Source organism: Apteryx mantelli, chromosome 2, assembly GCF_036417845.1.
Source record: "Apteryx mantelli isolate bAptMan1 chromosome 2, bAptMan1.hap1, whole genome shotgun sequence".
Lineage (NCBI taxonomy): Eukaryota > Metazoa > Chordata > Aves > Apterygiformes > Apterygidae > Apteryx > Apteryx mantelli.
Window position 1 is genome coordinate 165,080,180 of NC_089979.1, and position 18,368 is coordinate 165,098,547.

At 41.7% G+C, this 18,368-nt stretch overlaps 1 protein-coding gene across 1 annotated transcript in view; it reads right to left on the reverse strand.

Moving 5' to 3' along the window:
* The window catches only part of DLEC1 (DLEC1 cilia and flagella associated protein), a 42,307-nt gene extending 25,569 nt beyond the window's left edge, over positions 1-16,738 (reverse strand). The window contains exons 1-14 of the mRNA XM_067292203.1: positions 16,734-16,738; positions 13,683-13,848; positions 11,827-11,983; positions 11,277-11,387; positions 10,005-10,198; positions 9,521-9,741; positions 9,204-9,285; positions 8,688-8,775; positions 7,681-7,854; positions 6,751-6,887; positions 5,743-5,835; positions 4,453-4,543; positions 3,346-3,508; positions 1,400-1,592 (exon numbers count right to left, since the gene is read on the reverse strand). Of these exons, the coding sequence (XP_067148304.1) occupies positions 1,400-1,592; positions 3,346-3,508; positions 4,453-4,543; positions 5,743-5,835; positions 6,751-6,887; positions 7,681-7,854; positions 8,688-8,775; positions 9,204-9,285; positions 9,521-9,741; positions 10,005-10,198; positions 11,277-11,387; positions 11,827-11,983; positions 13,683-13,848; positions 16,734-16,738 (1,875 nt within the window). The remainder of the gene's footprint in view (positions 1-1,399; positions 1,593-3,345; positions 3,509-4,452; positions 4,544-5,742; positions 5,836-6,750; positions 6,888-7,680; positions 7,855-8,687; positions 8,776-9,203; positions 9,286-9,520; positions 9,742-10,004; positions 10,199-11,276; positions 11,388-11,826; positions 11,984-13,682; positions 13,849-16,733) is intronic.
* Between the last annotated feature and the right edge of the window lie 1,630 nt (positions 16,739-18,368).

Here is an 18,368-nt window from a genome sequence, read left to right on the forward strand (position 1 = left end):
CAAAAGAGGAAGCAGAGGATTTTATTGCCAAGTAATCGCTTATATTGAGGAAAAAAGAGGAAAAGAGAAAAGAGAAGAAAAAAGAAAAGAGTTTATATTTAAAGGATGAACAATCATCATCAGAGTACTAAGCTCTGATCAACAATATTGAAAATCTAGAGTTACTAAAAGAAAACATGTTTGACTGCAAAGTCTTAAGCCAGATTCTGATCTCATAGTGTATGGTTCCAAGAAAAATACTCATTTTTTACATGCCTGTTATTATTCCCCTAGTATATTGCATACTACGCACAAGCATTTACAAAGGCTCCACAAACCAAGATTAGTATTGCTGTAGTAAGTTAAAGGTTGTTATAGCCATGCCAGGGCATTCAGCTTAATTGATCAGCAATCTGATTTTGAGTAGGAACCACTATTTTCCCTGCTGGAAGAGGATGCCTTCTATACTCTAATGGGGGGGGGGGGAGGGAGAATAAAACAGCCTTAAATCTGAAAGGCTTTACAAAAAATACATTTGTTTATAGAGAGATATTAATCTAAATGTATATATTAATTCAATACATTTTGTTAGGAAATTAATTATTAAATTAATTATTAAATTAAACATCATTAATATATTTTTCAATTAAACTGTTTAAATGCATTAAAAAAAAGTTACTTTCTCTTCCACATTTATTTGAGGCACTTCTACATCTGTCAATCTCCACAGTACTAGATACTCCCACTCTTGAGCTTAGTTTGGATCCAGTTTCTTTAAACAGTGAGCTCATACTTCTTATTTACCCTGATGGGAGAGCAGAAGCTAAGACAACAGTCCCACATCCACTGGCACAGCTGCATCCAGAGATCACTACACCTCTCTTTACCCACAGCTGCATATCACCAACCCTCTGCCAAAGGTTACTACCCCTTAAATTTACCACACAGCTGCTCCTAGGACCATTTCATCCCAAACCAGCTACAGTTGGAAGCAGTTTAAATAACCCCCATTTGCTAACCAAGCTTGTTTGGGCTGGAGTAGGTATGGAGCAGGTCCCCAAAGCAGCTCCGCCAGCAGATGGGAAGGGGCAGGGGGTGGTGGGGGAGCTGGTAGTGTGGTGAGACTGGTAACTTCTTCAGCCAGCCCAGCTGCAGCGAAATGAGGATGTGTCCACATTCCCAGTGTAAAGTTAATGGAGTTCAATCGGTACCAAAAATGACATGAGATCAGAAGTTGGCTCATATTTTGCAATCAAAACATGTTTTCTTTTAGTAACTCTCTGCATTTTTGAATACTGTTTATCAGATCATGGTACCAGCTAATTAAACTTAATTCAGAAAGCTGCACAGCAAGGGTTTTATGACTTTCATAAAAATACACAGCTGGAGTCTGTAGATAGCAAGAAATCACAAGCCATACCTCCTGTGGAGTGTAAGTGAGAATAAACTCATGATCAGCATGGGGAAGCAAAACTCCCTGCTTAGGATTCAGGGAGAAGGCTGACTCTGTGTCTCGATTATATTTGAGCTTCATAAAGTCTACAGTTCCTTCTCGCATTAATGGTTGCAGATTAGGCTTTCTTATTTGCCAGTAGAAAGGAAGTTCTACGTGGCTGCAAAGAGATCAGTAAACAGCAAAAAGCTATAATTAAAAAGATTAGACATTTTTGAGTAAGATATGAGGAGAAAAATTTCAGTTCTTTCTTCCATATAGAGATTTCCTCTTCTTAAACATTAGAAGGGGATTGACTTACCAGTCTTTGTGAGCTATAAAGATGAGGCAGCGTAGAAAATCTGTCAGAGTGTACATATTCTACTAAGAACATGCTAATACATGGAAGCAAAACATATAAATCTGTAAGAAATGTTAAGACTTTCTTGCCTTATCTAACTTGTCATGTAATACAAATTTTAGGAAACTCTATAATTCTTCTTTCCAAAAATCTGAGGACAACAGGACCTTTCCTATTGATACCAGTATGTTTGCATTGGACCACTGGTGATGACCTACATATCATTCTGAATTTAATCCAAGTACAAGCCCTAGTCTTTAACATGTCAACAAACACAGCAGCTCCATCTAAGTAAAGGTTATAAAATGACACTGAAATGTTCTTCGTAACCCAGTTATCAGAAAAAGTTGCTTAGCTGGGTGACTTCAGCAGAAGTGTACTCCATGAAATCTGTTCATAGGTTTTAAAACCTTGTTTATTTTGACCTCAAAATCTCTGCATTAGTAAAGGAAGGCAGGAACACTGGAGTTTCAAAGTGAGTATCAGCGACATAATAGTAAACAAGTACAATTTCTTCTCATTACTGCTTCTGCGGAGGTCAATCTCAGCCTGTCCAACTTTGTTTCATACTAGTGCTAACACCAGAAGCGCAGGGACAGCTGTCACTATTATAATGCCAAGCCTTGTTCCATTTACAGCACCCAGTTGAGTGAATCACACTTTCCATACCCAAACAGCATCCTGTACCAGCATTCTGCATGTGCGGTTTACAGGTCAAATAGCAAACTCCAAGAAAGTCACTGTAGCAAGCTGCAATTTACTTGAATGTATCTAGGAGCAGTATTTAACTCCTTGCTGCTTTGATGGTCTGCAGCCTCTAACTCTGCTTTAATCAGGCACATCGGTCTTATTGTCTGAATGACTTTTATCAAAATCATGCTCAGTAGAATATAAACGCACATAGGGACACGTTCCTTAACTTCAGATATTAAATTTAAATCTATTAGAACCTGATAGTATGATTCACCTGACTAAACTTAAAAGTTTTAATCTGAGCTAGTCATGATGGTCTCCCTTTTTCATCTGTGAAAATCCAGGCAATGGTGTCCAGGATGTGATTGGTCCTGTTCTATGGGAGATGTCTAGAGTCAAGTCAGAATTGTGTCCTAAAAAGCACCTATTTCCCTGTGCTATGAAAGGAAAGGACGCCAGGGCATCCAGTTCAGATGTACAAATATACATTGTAGACAGGTAAAGTCTTATGAGACTAATCCCATCTGGATGACCTCGTTAAATACTTCCTGTAACCATCCATATTTGTGAATCTTCTGGAATTGCGGATGTATCTATACAGAGGTAAGTACACTGACCTTGACAGGGTATGGACAAAGGAATATGGGTAGTGGCTGCTATTAAGTTTGTTTTGCATATATTGTTCCTGCTCTTACAAGCATATCCTTGAACCTTAATTATTTAACGATGAAGCAAAAAGAAATGAGGCAAAAAGAAACAAGGCCAAGTTTATCAAGTGCATGAATATTTCCTCAATCTGATAGAATGTGGTATCACAAATAATGTCATTAACATTATGTTTGGACTGCAGAGTGTTACTCTATTAATAGTAGCTACATACGTAGAGTTTCTTATAATCAAATTCTTCTCCACAGAGGTGTGTGGGTTTTGGGGGTCAAATCGTATGAGATGCTGTGCTGTCACATCAGTAATTTCACCAAGTTCAGGGTTGCTTTCTCCACCCGTGACAAACAAAAGCTCCAGAGCTATCAGCTGTCCAACGCCTTGAAGAAATAAGTGGGTATTAATGCTTATCATCTGGTTATTAACTTTGCTTATACTATTCATTAACACCACAGTTACATAGCAATGGCTTGTAGTGATTATAATTGGTGTTTCTTCAAGATTCAGAACTCCAGTGTATTAATTGTATGATATTTTCCTGATTTTTTTTTGATTATCACCATACACCAATAGAGAAGTCCTCTATATAAATTTAACAGATTTAGATTTCAGGGCCACAACCTCACACTCACACTCATTCTCACTAGAATGCTCATTCACACTAGAATGATTTGTTATACATTAGCACTATTTCACTGAAGTCAGCAGAGATATGCGTTTGCAATGGTTGATAATGTGGCTTCCAGACTTTCACAGCAGTATATTAAAAATAAAAATAAGCAGCAAAAGCACTATTAAAAAATTTCCAAAGGAAATACATGTAATAAAGTGATTACATAGACTTCAAGATATGCCTAGTTTTAGAGCAGTCACAACTCCATTTCAGGACAAGGGCTAACATTTACAGCCGAGAATTTCAGCTGGTTTCGTTAGTTAACCGAAAGATTGCCTATCTCTCCTGATCTCATACAAGATGCGCCACGCATTTGCTTCATACCCAAATGTACTTCTGCCTTGTTAAAGCTGACTCTTTATACTTCATCATGTTATTTTATTGATACAAAAGCCTGAGTTGCACCTGACCACGGATGTTCTTTTCTGCTACTTGGTGACATTTTACGTTTGTAAAGTTCTCTTTTGGCTACAGTGGGTTAAGAACTCAGCACTTTCTAAGTATTTCATTTAACACCATCAATGTGCAAAGTATTTGCTTAATCCAGTGACATAAAATGTTGCCATCACTTTGAATCATGAACCACAACACACATCATCTGAATATCTGCAGTGTTGGAAACATGATTTCTGAAAGGTGTTAGAAACAAACCTGTGACTGTAACATCATTGACTTGGCAGTTGTCACAGACAATGGTGTATGTTTGCTGTGAGACTTCTGGAAAAGAAGGGAAAAACACTACCTGAAAGATAGAAGGTAAACAGCAATGTCTGTAACTGATTTCTCTCCAGGAAGTCATAAACTTCATTTCATAATTGTTCACTAAAGGACAGTTCTAGTGATTAATAATTAAGTCTTACGTATACAGTAACAGTGTCAGACTCCCTTAATACCCACCAGAGAGAAACATGTGTTTTCAGGGTGGCTAAACCTACCTGTGTGTATCTGGCTGGTCACCACAGGCTACCTTTGTAGTCACTGGAGATGTAGGCAATATACTGGTTTAGTCATATAAATTGACCCTCAGAATCAGATGTGCCCTGCCTCACTTCTTGATCATTGCCACTACAGCCTGTAAAGCTACAACAGCGTGAGCATGGCCAGCTGCTGTGTGCCGTTCCTGAGCTCCATCTCAACAAAAATGGCTCACGGGGCCAAAACTGGGCAACCTTTGGCTCCAGTACGTGGACCACGGCTCTTCTGCCTTTATCCAGTACTGCCTGCAAGCCCAGCCCCATGCTACATCTACTTCCTCTTTTCCCTCTTCCACATGTGCCTGGCCCTGTGGAAGGAATGCATCTGGGGAGAAAGAAAGGAAGAGAAACCGTCCTCCTTTATCCACACCCGCACGACCCACTGCTCTTAGTGGCAGCCAGCAGGTAGTCAAGAAAGGAAAGGCTGGAGGTTGGCTGTGTTCCCTTCATCACTCTTCTTCTCCCCATAGTCATCCTATAAGATAGTGTGGCCCACACCAGAGAAAGCAGTGGTGGTAGCCAATACTGCACACTTACTGCAGGATCTTTTTCAGTAAAAGGCAGGACAGAAGTAGAACATTTGTACCTGCTGCTCTACAATGACAAATTTTGTTTTCCAAAATGTTCTTTCCAAGGAAACTCACACAGGCAAATTTTCTTGGATTTGAACCCCCGGTTAGAGTCACATAAGGACTCTTTTGTTCTCAAATACCCATTTTCTCTAACAGGATTCTTTGCATAGGGAAGATCTGACTGGTCTTTGAGTAGGTAAGCCAGACATGGAAGTTACAGTGAAAGACCCTCCAGAAACACAATTGCAATTCTTCTGGCATAATTGCACAAAGGGACTTGAGCATTTTCACTCGCATAAACCAAAATTCACAAGGTTCAGCCCAGGTCTTCTAAAACAGTCTTGTTTTGCTCATGTATTTGGTGAAGTACATTTTATATAGCAGTAATTACAAACCTCTATTGTTGTACTCTGCCCTGGAGTTAGCTCAAAAAAAGCAGGGTGGATCCCAAATGGATTTTGTGTCACAAAACCAACAGTTGCAACAGCCTAAGAGCAAAAAAAAAAGAAAAGATGAACAAATGAAATAGATCAGATTGTTTTTTTTTAAATATGGGGCTACCTAAAACAGGTGGTATGCTACACTATCACTGTTTTATCCCTTCCTGTAACTGTTCTTTTTCCACGCATTTCAAAAGTAAGTAATATGGCTTATCTAGAGGAAATGCTCCATGCTTTATAATTACCTCACTGAAGGCAGTCGGAGGGAAGATGCTGTCTTCAAGGACAAATGATACTGTCAGGAACCTTGATATTAACGTTCACAGAGGAAACGAGCATGCCTGAGCAGAAGTTCAGGAGCTGTGTCTGTCTCTGTGTGCTTATGGCTCACTTTGAGTTGGCTTTGCAAAGCGTTTCAGGAAGGACAACCTGGCACATCAGCTATCCCATTAGCCTTTCCTCCAATGGATAAAGGCCAGTCTAGCAGACATATCTCATCTTCTTTGTCTGTATCACATAGACCCTGTTTTGTGATGGGAAGCTAAAGACAGAGCAGTACTGGAGTGTGATGCAAGGGTGTGCAAGTGCAGCAAAGCCAGTAAGGGAAATCTTTGGTGGGGAGAAGGAGGAAAATAGCTAAAGCAATGCAAGAACTGATTGCATTTTTATTTCCTGTATGGGTAAGGTTAAAATTCAAGCCAGTTGTCTTCCTTCCCCCAAACTGTGCTGGAGTTTACCTTGCCACTGCTCCTTTCAGAGGCAAGCCAGAGCACAAGTAGGAAGTATGGATGGCCAGGAAGACTGGGTTTGAGGATAAATGGGAATCCGCAAGGGAATGTGACAGCACAGATGTACCCAGCAGAGCCCATATGACTTCTGTGCTAATGTAACATGACTAGCTCACAAGATCTTCATGTGTCAGGGCACCTATACCACATCAAGTATTCCTTTCTAATCACTCACCCTGAAATTAGGAGATGGCCAGGCTTTCTTTGGCATTATGCAGAACCTGCCAGTGCTCAGTCCCTCATTTCTGCACAAAAGCTGTGTTACTTTTATTCCTCCAACAAGGCAGGAACCACAGTCTATAATGTGAGGCACTGAAATGAATAACACAGAAAATCAGACTACAGAGACAGTGAAGGCTAGCAGCTGGCAATGCCAGTTAGTTCTATAATTCTTTAAAGGCAGATATTGCTGCATAGAAATATAGCTAGGTACTACAATTCTAAAGAGCCCCAAATTCTTTTCATTTGAAAGATAAACATTATGAGTTGTATCTTGCTACATTCATCCTAAATTTAAATGGTGCTTCTCACTTAAGGACTCCACTGAATGATGACAGTAAGAAAGATGATTTTGCAAAAAAGCTCAGCGTTACAGGAAAGGAGAAGTATGAAAAATGAAAGCAAGTTTATGCAAAATAGTCCTGGTTGTTGCAGTTGAGGTTGTTGTAGATATCTGAGAGGCGAACTTTGCAGATATGTCATAACGATATATAATGAATGTAATATTCAATGATTATTAATCAATTGCATCAAATATTTATAACTAAATACTAATTACTTAATATTTAGGATTAGTATTTACAGCTAGTAGTTTAGGAATTGACAGAATATAAACCTAAAAAAGTGGCTCCTAATCACTCCTCTTTGCAGTGAAAAAAATGAACACAATGTGGCAGGCACAAATAATTGAAGAAAAATTTGTCAGGATTACATTTTAATAGCTAATTAATATATTAGGAATGAAAATGAGATAGATATCAAAATGTAGCAAATGCACTGCCAAGTTTCTCTGCATTTGTTTTGCACCATAAAACTGGAGACAGTCTAATTAAAAAATCAAATCCATTAAACTTAAGAGAAACATATAGAATTGGACATTACTGACATGTTAGCACTGGAGGTGGTCTTTTAGCTTGAATTGGTATTAGAAGAGGTTCTGATGCTTGGGTCTCCACTGATATACAATCTTCATAATCTGCTAGATATTCAGGAATAAATTGGATTGTATACTGGCATGTCATCCCAGGAGCAATCATTCCTCCCTTTCCTGGAAATTTTCCTTGGAAAAAAAAAGAAGGAAATTCAAAATTAAACCCTCCAGAGCTGGTATATGTACTGATGATCACAACTCCCTCTGGAAAGGGACCTGTAATAAACTCTCCACATGTATTGCCTAAGTCAAGCTGAAAAAAACAAATGACCCTAAAGGGCCTGCCAGTATAATCTGTGTATTTGCACACCTTCCACTGAACTCAAAAGAAGGTCTTGTTGTCTGAAACATGTTTTTCTCATAACTGCAGAAAACAGAATGGGGAGAAACCTGGAGAAGTTACGTAGTTTTCCTCTACCACGGACAACAAGGTTTACATGTGTATGTATAACTTGCTCTAAAAATTCCTCCAATATTTTGACTGAGATTCCACAATCTCCTTATGCTGTCTATTCCAGTGCCTGGCTCTCCTACTGCAGGAAAGATACGTGTCTTACCTTCCATCTAACCTCATCTTCCTTGATGCAATTTAAGTGTGTTATTTCTTGCCCTTTGCCCCTCCTGATTTCAACGCACACTAAGTTTGTTCCTAGCTGAATCTTGTGTAAGACTCAGTTTAGGTATTCCATGGATGAATTTCAATCCGACTTCAAATATTTTAATGTTAGTAAGTCTTCTTGAATCCTTTATTAGAACACTTGAATCTGCCTATGAGTTGCATGTGAGTGGTCCTAGAGACACAACAATCTTCAGTTTCTAAAGAACTGAGCGACATTACAGTCCTACCCACAGAGTCGTAGAGAGCAGAACCAAACATAAAGTCTCTAAAAAAAATCTATGTTCAAGCACATAAATAAGATTTCTTATGTATTAACATCTTAAAGGTAGTAAAAAACCCTTACCTGGCCCAATGGCAAATGCTGAAGTAGAGGGAGGGATAAGTCTTAGATGGTGACATGTTGAAGTGATGTTCCGTAGCTCTATTGTCATCTTCATTTAAAAAGAAAATATAATACCACATCATACTTATCATCACTCATTACAGTGTTTGCAATTCCCTAGGGCTCTGCCAGTAGCAGCTAATTTATCATTACAACAGGCCTTAAAATCAGGAATACCACAGGAGTGGGAAAATAATAATATCTCTCCGCTTATTTGATAAAGGGTGAAACAAATACTACCAAAATCAAGCAGAGGTTGAAAAGGGTCCTTTTTAGTCTTCACTGCTTAGACTGTCAGTGGAAGGTGTGAAAGAGTATCTTGAAGGAAGCTGAAGAGCCATTACATCAATATGAAAAGGAAACTCAGACTTTTATTAAACTATGGAAGGCGAAAAGACTGGGTGAAATATGTAGATCATGGTGAGAAATAATGCTTCCAAGTGGCAGAATTAACTCTCTACAAAGGTAAGTTCTTACCTCATAAACCTGGCCAACTTCATAATCAGAAAACAAAACAGTAGGTGGATTAGCAAGAAACACAGGAACAAATGAGGTATCACTAAAAGAAAAAAAAAAGATATATTATTGCCACTTACTACATAGTTCTTTAAATAGTGATAAAATAAGAAACTGCAAAATGAACCCTTTAGCAAAAACAAAATGTCAGTGGCATATCTTGTTTCCTGAGAAACTGTCTACAGACATATAGCTCAAAATACCTGTATACAGCAATTCGAAAGTGGAGCTCTTTGTGGCCTCCAGCTCAGAATCAAGAAACTACATATATTGCATACCCTTTCTTATCCTCTGCTTTTCTTCTGGCTATGATTTGGTCCACCTTTTCCTGAGAAATGACAAGAGATTTGCCTCCATGAAGAGCATTTAGTGGGAAAAAGCGGGGGTTCTTCAGGTAATTTTGTCTCTCCTCAAGTCTGGCAATGTAAGCACGTTCACTTTCTCTGTCTGCTCCACACTTACTGTCTTTCCAGGCTAGCTTCTGTGAAGCACTAGATTTCTTTGAAAAACAAAGAGACCATGGTGCAAAATTAAACACAGCAGCTTTGAGGATGATGAAGAAGGTATCTCTACATGACTAAATAGTTATACAGCATTGAAAATTCATATAAAAATACTATATTTCTCTTTTTTTATCAGATCAAAAGAAAAATAAACAATGGATCCAAACTGAAAATGCACTGAGACTCACCCTCTGTTATAGGAATAGCAACAGGTCTTACAGTTCTGACAGACTAACCCCAGTAAATCTGTAAAATATACCTTACTTATCTTTTTAGTCTGGTAGTCAGGCTCTGGAGTCGAAGGCAGCGTTATTGTGGATAAAGATACATCTGGCAGACTACCAGGTTTTTTATGGAGGTGTGCAATCACTGTAGGCATCTGGTCCTCTGAATTTGAAGAAATGTGCTGTTTAAAACTAAATGTCTCTTTGACATAGCCAGGTTCTGATTTTCCTGTAGTTCAAAGAAAAATATAATTCTATAAGAGAATTATAAACACTTACTCTAAGCACAGATATGTGACTTTATTTTAGTCTTTTTGATGGTAAAAAACACATTGTAAATCCTCTAGAACTTCATTGATATTTATAGTTTATTTTGCACAAATGATGCAAAGTGTTTTAATAACAAAGCTTTTATAAATACTAATTAAATAAGCTATATACACAGAAAGTTATATTAATCTCAGAAAGTTATATTAATCTTTTAAGCGAGTAGGACTTTAGAATGTCCTCGTCAGTTTACAAAAAGTTCTGATGGATCTGTAAATGTCAGAAAATTGACATAAATAGGAGGTCCCATCTAGCTCCACATTCCTATAGTTGAACAATGAAATTCCCACCTTAAAAGATCCTCTGCCATGTTAGATTTTTGGCTTTGTTTTTAATTACTCAGAAGTGCTTTTTTTGACTTGACTGAAAAATTTCATTTTGATGATACTGAAACCTTTCACCTTGGCTGACATATCCATAAAAGAAGAAATAACATTGATATCACCTAAAAGACGTTTTTTACTGATTTCCATTTGAAAATTAAACTGATATATTTCCAAAAATACGCCAACTTTGTCTAATTAGAACATCCAACTGAAAAATTTAAAACCCCAAATAAAGAATAAAATTTTATTTCCTTGAAAATAGTTTTTAACTTTAATGTAGCCACTGCCCTGTTCTGTATGCAATATATAGTTGCTGCATTGTGCTAATGAAATTGAGTAGAGGAAGCGCAGTCCAAATCAATACAGTTTTTGAGTCCAAAGGAATGAAGTGTAAACAAATATGTGCAACCACCATTACATTTGATATTTAAACAAATTTAAATCCAACAATCTGTTAATTCCAGAGGGGGAGAATTTTTAATTTTCCAGTTTTATTTTGACAATATCCCTTTAATGAGATTTTATGCTTATAATGCTAGAGTTTGTTCTTCTTCGGCAGAAAACTACAAAAGTACGCTCAAATCTCCTACCTCCTCCAATGCTTCAGTTCTTAGAGAGTTAAAATTCTAAATTATTCTCTGCTTTAAAAGTTACCTTTTGGTGCTCTAGTAACAGGCAATCTATCAGTGATATAATCTTCAGGGCAGGTGAAATGATGTTTTCTGAGAAGTTCATTATCCACAATCCACCTGAAAGAGGATGCCACTGCAGCAGTAAAAGAAAAAAAAAAGATCCTTAAGATACTGTGGTCTTCATCAACCCACTTTCTGGTGTTTTTTTTTTTTTTAAACCATTTCCTACTCTCTGCAGCCACTGGAGAAACACTTAATCTTTGTTAGTCACTGCTATATAGCAATGTATGTATGCTTGTGATAAAGTTAAGCAAGTTAAGCAAACTTGCATTAATAGCAAGTTTAATACCTTGAGAGTGACCAGGCCAATTAGTTGCTTACCATGTTAAGCAGATGTCAGTCTTTTTGATTCTCTGCACAAGATCCCTCAAAGTTGCTCTATTGCTGTAAGGGCAAACTAAAAGCTCAGTGAGGTCAGTGTCAGTCCTACCATCGAGTTAGATGAACGCTGGCTTGGCCTCCAGGTACCATTAGCATGTACTGGGAGGAGGTAATATTTCCAGAGTCCTTACCTGGTGGCAATCCTATTTTGTGGAAATCTTTCCCAGCATCTGCCTTCAGCACATTTAGGGCCCTTTCTTCTTCAGCTATTGCTCGCTCCTGTGCATGTATGATGTTCTCTTCTACTATGTCAGCTTCTGTCAGTCGGCAGTTATACTCAGCAAGAAGCTGTCATGGACACGGTGAGTGTAGAGAAATAACTGCAGTTTGAGCTGTCACAAATTATTAAAGATCTCCTTATAGATAAATGTTTTCTATTTGCCTTTGAGAAGCAAATAGAGAGTGCCTGGTAAAACATCATTAGTTTACAAGAACAAAATGGCATGCTAAAATACCTTCTTTTCTATCATTTAACTTGTGCTGGGTAAGAAGCACTATCCAACTTTCATATGTCAACAGGAAGAATGTGTGAAAGATGAGACGAGCTTCTCAGAACAAGAGGAAGGTCTGTCTTTTACCTTCTGTGGGACAATGGCTAATGCACTGTATTTTGCCTGGAAGTGTAGGATTACATGTAAACATTAGGATGTTTAGGATGGGTTCTAAAACTCCAAAATATCCCAGTAGTGGTACTTTACTTCTCCTTATATATTCCAGATTGTTCTGCCCAGCGTGCTTGGTGATTCACAAGCACAACTCCAAAAGAAGATCCTGCCTCAAAGAGGTATCAATCAAAGTTAAAGAAAGAATTTAGCAGAGGCACAGAGATAGACAGGAGCAATGCCAAGCGAAAATTACAGGCATTGGTCTCAGAACATCTGTAGCCTATCATTGAGCTTTTTGCAGAACTTTTTATGTAGCATGGTTTAATCTTATGGCTGAAAAACATTTAAATAGAAAGGGCAAGATGCATCTCAGCTAAAATCAGATGCTTCCTCCTGTCCTGCTCGTTCTGGGATCTCTCCACTGTCAACAGAATCTAGGACATGACTCCATCCCATGACAAAGTAGATAACTAAAATGGATCAGATGAATCATGCCCTAAAAAGGGCCTGTTTTTCTTCTGTGATGATACAGAGAGCTTTGGGTGGCTAGTTCAGCTGTAACATACACATTACAGACATGTACTGTCAGCTGAGATGAATCTTATCCAAGCAATCAATTTCAGGAGATAGTATTCACATTTCATTACTCAGAACATCCTGTGTCCACTGATATATCGATAAATGACTCAAAAGAAATATAAAATTTCAGGTTTTTCAGGTATGATAACCTTTGAGAAAGCATGACGCAAAAGGGAAAACAAAACAAAACAGATGTTGTTCAAATCATCCTAACGATATAGCCTCCACTCACACACTGACAACAGCTACCAGAGTATGATTAATACAAGTATTTTGCATTTCTACTGTTGTTTTCATCCAAGATTTCCAGAGAGCTTTAAAAACACTAATGAATTATGTATCGTAGTGCACCACTAAGGCAGGAAAATGATATTTAAGTATCTTTGCAGCATCTGTTTTCAAAATGCAACAAATGAGAATGTTATTGCAAGATAGGAAGTCTAGTACACAGATTTTCAATTATATGGAGGAGTTAAGTTGCCAGCAGGTAGCAGAATAGGCTTTTAAAGGGTGATTGGTTTTACTTTGTGCCTGAGAAAGCTTCCAGGACAGAGAATAGTATGTGTAGTTAGAAGGATCATGTGATGAATACCAATTTATAGGAAAGATCCTGTGGGAAAACGCATTCAAGTAAGTTTTTGTACCTAAAAGACTGTCCATTAAAATGTCAATTCTAGGGGGAAAAAAAAAACAAAACACACTTACTTCCCCCCAAAGACCTAGAAATTGTAAATTTGCAATGAACATGTATGTGTAGTAAATGTGAACAGAGCTCTGAACTCTGACTCAGCTTTGACTTGTACCTTCTGTAGCTCCTCCGTAAAAGTCTCATGATAGACGTCATCTCCTCCGCGGGACTTGATCAAATTTGTCTCCATGTCCACCCCAATAACATCTCCAGTATACAGATCCTTAAAGGTGCTAATCAACAAATGAGAAATGTCCTGAGGGAAGAAAACGGGGCTATTACTGCTTAAACATGCTTAATCATCTGCGTCGTCTCTTGCTGTTGGAAGAGCTAGAACGGGATTTCTCCCAGCTCAAGGAAAGTGCTTGAAGCAGGTCAGATAGCTCATGTAAATGACACACGCTGCGGGCGTGAGCAGAGAGGTGAGGCTGCACGCACGTGAGGAAGCGTGTGCACACAAGGTTGTGCATGTGGGCACACAGGCAGGGCGGCGCGTCGGGGCCAGCCGGCCGCGCGGGCGATGGGCTGCACGCACGGCTTTCTGCGCATGTGGAGGGTGTGCGTGTGCTGTGGACCAGGGGTGCAGGGATGCGCAGGGAGTGTGTGTGTGTGTGTGTGTGTGTGTGTGCGCGCCAGGTGATGGGTGTGCGATGGGCTGCACGCACGGCTTTCTGCGCACGTGGAGGGTGTGCATGTGCCGTGGACCAGGGGTGCAGGGATGCACAGGGAGTGTGTGTGTGTGTGCGCACCAGGTGATGGGTGTGCGATGGGCTGCATGCACGGCTTTCTGTGCATGCGGAGGGTGCGCGTGTGCCGTGGACCAGGGGTGCAGGGATGCGCAGGGAGTGTGTGTGTGTGTGTGTGTGTGTGCACGCGCGTGTGCGTGCCAGGTGATGGGTGTGCGTGTGCGATGGGCTGCACACACGGCTTTCTGTGCGCACAGAGGGTGCGCGTGTGCCGCGGACCGGGGGTGTAGGGATGTGCAGGGAGTGCGTGTGTGTGTGTGTGCGTGTGACGGGCTGTGGGAAGGGGTGGGGGGGGGTACACTGGGCTATTTGTGTGTGTGTGTGTGTAGGGATGTGCAGGGAGTGTGTGTGTGCATGCCAGGCTGTGGGCAGGGGTGTGTGTGTGTGCATGAGTGTGTGTGTGTGTGTGTGCGTGCATGTGTGTGTCTGTGCCAGGCTGTGGGCAGGGGTGTGTGTGCAGGTGTGTGTGTGTGTGTGTGTGTGTGCGCGCCAGGCTGTGCACAGGGGTGTGTGTGTGCGTGTGTGTGTGTATGTGCCAGGCTGTGGGCAGGGGTGTGTGTGTGTGTGTGTGCATGAGTGTGTGTGTGTGTGTGTGTGTGTGCATGTGTGTGTCTGTGCCAGGCTGTGGGCAGGGGTGTGTGTGCAGGTGTGTGTGTGTGTGTGTGTGCGCGCACGCCAGGCTGTGCACAGGGGTGTGTGTGTGCGTGTGTGTGTGTGTGTATGTGCCAGGCTGTGGGCAGGGGTGTGTGTGTGCGTGTGTGTGTGTGTGTATGTGCCAGGCTGTGGGCAGGGGTGTGTGTGTGTGTGTGTGCATGAGTGTGTGTGTGTGTGTGTGCGCGCGTGCAGGTGTGTGCGTGTGCCCGCCCGCGGGGCCCAGCCGCGGCGCGTTACCTGCGTCCCGGGGCGCAGGCCGCGCTGAGCCATGGCGAGCCTGGCGCTGGGGTTGCCGCGGCCGGCCGGGCCCCGCCGCCTCTCCCCGCCGCCTCGGGCCTCCCGCCGCCGCCGCCGCCTCGGGCCTGCGCCGGCCCTGCTGCGCCGCTGTTGCCGAGCGACGACGCGGGCAGGCGGACTGGCAGGCAGGAAGCGCGGGGGCTGCTGCGGGGCCGGGGGCCGCGTCTCCTGCGGGCGCCCGAAGCGCTCGCCCAGGGCGGCCTGGCCGCGCGAGCCGGCAACGAAGGAAATAATAACCCCCCTTTGGAAGCCGCGGGCGAGCTGCGGTGGGCTCCGCGGCACCTTTCCCGTGCGGCTGGCCGCTCCGCCGCGGAGGGCACGAGGCGAATCCTCGCGCTCCTCCCGGGGGGCAAAGGCGGGCGGCGGGACGCGCCGCGCTGCCTCTTCCCGCTCGCCCCGCGCCGCGGCCTCTGCGTACGCTGGTTGCTAGCAACAGCCGCCTTCCCTTGGCCGAGGAGGGTGATGTTTCCCTGAGGAACGGCGCTCGCCTTCGCCGCATTCCCAGCATAGTGGGTTTTTTTTTTTCATTTCTCCAGCCACTTTTATCTATTTTATTTATTTTTTTCCACCCCGCCCCGTGTCTTGCTCGGCCTGCAGGAGCCAGGCCGCGGCGGCGAGGCCTCCCTGGCTGCGCTCCGCGACCGTCCCCCTCCTCATAGTGCGGGTCTGCCCTCTGACGGGGTTTTCCGGAAAACAACGCTGGCGAACGCTACCACGGGCCAGCGCGTCCTTCCCCCGAGCATGCGGGCGAGAAGCGGCGTCCCCGGGCCTGCGGCAGCGGGTTTGCTGCTGCATGGCAAGCGTGGCACGCGTTCGGGCGGCAGTATACCAAAATCTGCATTTTCTTTTACCCAACACGATGCCAAATTAGGCCCCTAGCAATGCTCTATTTTTGTTTCCCTGCAAGGAGGAAAACTTCCCCAAGGGAAATCCCCAGCATGTCCATAACATCCCATTCACGAGCCTAAGGTAAATCGGAGGAATTGCTGTCATCCGACAAGAACTAGACCAGGCACACGTGTTTTCTCATGGGAAAGGGTCACAGCCTTGTTCCTGGTGGCTCTGCAGGAACATACATGCGTCCTTGCCTCTAGTAGTTTGGAGTATCCCACATTTTGACCTGTTTCCATATTAGAATTCCAAGTTTTCTGGTCACGTGCTATTGCAATTGGTTATAACGTCTACTTACTGACTGGAATGCTAATAAAACCCAACATTTTTAAGGAATTCTTTCCCAGCATTTAACAAAGCCTTAGAGTAGTGGCAGTAAAGCAGATGTTTCTGTTTAAAGTAGTATATAGATGCATATGAAAACTGACTGTGGAAAAAGCTTTCTGTTCTTTCATCTTTACTGTTTTTCAATGACTTGCCAGGCAAATCATCTCAATTTAGAAGGTGGATGCTTTTTTTCCATCTGCAGTCCAGCAAACGTACCATGAAATCAGAAAATGAGGGTGAGCTCTACCTACCCCATGGTCAAACCCAAAATTGGAAGGGAGGGTTTAAAGGCTGAGCCAGAGCTGTACACAGTTCAGTTTCCCATCCAACACTAATATATTTTTGATCAGATCTTCATTTTTATGCTGTCATCATTAACTCACTTAACCTTAAAAAACAGATACCACTATTCCCATCATACAGCTGTTTAATGCAATTAAGATATTCACATTTCCATATAAACACTATAAAAGTTAAGAGCAATTTGCATATATCTCATCTTCTTCATCACCATTCTAATATATTTAACTTTCAAAGGCTGAATGGAGAATCATGCACGTAGGAAATGGTAAAAAAGCCACTAAACAGAAGGTTTAGCCTACAGCTGTAGGCATAGCTTGTCCAAATGTAGACGCTTCCTCTAACTGCCATGTATGATATCTACCACAAATTTTTGCCTTGTATTTCCCCTCTATGTGGTGCATAAGTTTGCATCTTACTCTGATGTGTTGATTCGGATCAGGAGTGTGTATTTGAAGTGACTCTCCCGATGGCCCCGCTTCCCATGCTTTTGTGCACAGCGTGGAGTTGTGTTAGAGCACAACTGCATTTCTCTAGGAGAAAGCTAACCTGAAAGAGCTCCAGGATTTCATGCTCCATCTGCTAAAGCACATTCAATCTACAGGAGCGGGCTAAAGGTCATCTGAAGTAAAACATCCCAAAATGCATATAGCGTGGACATTGTCTCCTCAGCACCAACTTTTTGCGCTGCGGATCTGCTCCTATTGCATTATGCTTCTTGCTAATGCAGACACAGCCGAAGTCACAGTCGCTCCCTCTCTGTAGAGGAATCGTTTGTTCTGTTACAGTCCAGGTTATTCCACTCTTAACAGGTGTTTCTGTGCTGTGCCAGGGTCATATTGCTTTTCAATATTTATTTTGTTCAAACTCCTCAGGTGGTCCCCATGCATACCTTGTTGTACCACCAGGACTGTGAAAAAATCAACTGTCACACAAAAAACATGCTTTCTGCTCGTAGTAATGTGTTGTTAAAAGGTCCTTCCCATTGTAAGCTAACCAAATCACCTTGTACTCATGGTGGGTGGATCGTTCAGGCATCCAAGCACCGAATGACATTATGCATATGGCAAGCTTGGCTTGTTCTTTCTGCTTGTTAGCTTTGCAAAACTGACAGTAGTAATAAGCAGCAAAATATATATCTATAAAGTGGCCAGATGTGATTCAAATTCAATCAGGGAGCTAAAGAACTGTGTAAGAGGTGATGTGTACAAAGCCATATTGCAAAGTAGAACTACATCTTACACTGTTGTACAAAAATCCAGATTTTAAATTAGTTTTATTTATCTTGCTCATTTTTTATTGCAAGTATAGGTGGATGTTATGACCCAAGCTCGTAAGTCAGCCAGTATATTTCTTTAAACATTTTTAAAGCAAAGGACAACTGTGTTTGACTAATTAGAATCCTAAATTACTGTCAACAGGTATTCATTAAATGCATAAATAATAATGGACTAATTATAGTGTCCTTTCACTGAATAAAACAGCTTACAGAAAAGTTCATACATTTATCTTCATAGCAATCCCAAAACCTCTACTAATATCAGTGGACTTCCTTACAGAGGGAGGACTCACTAAAGTGGTGACGC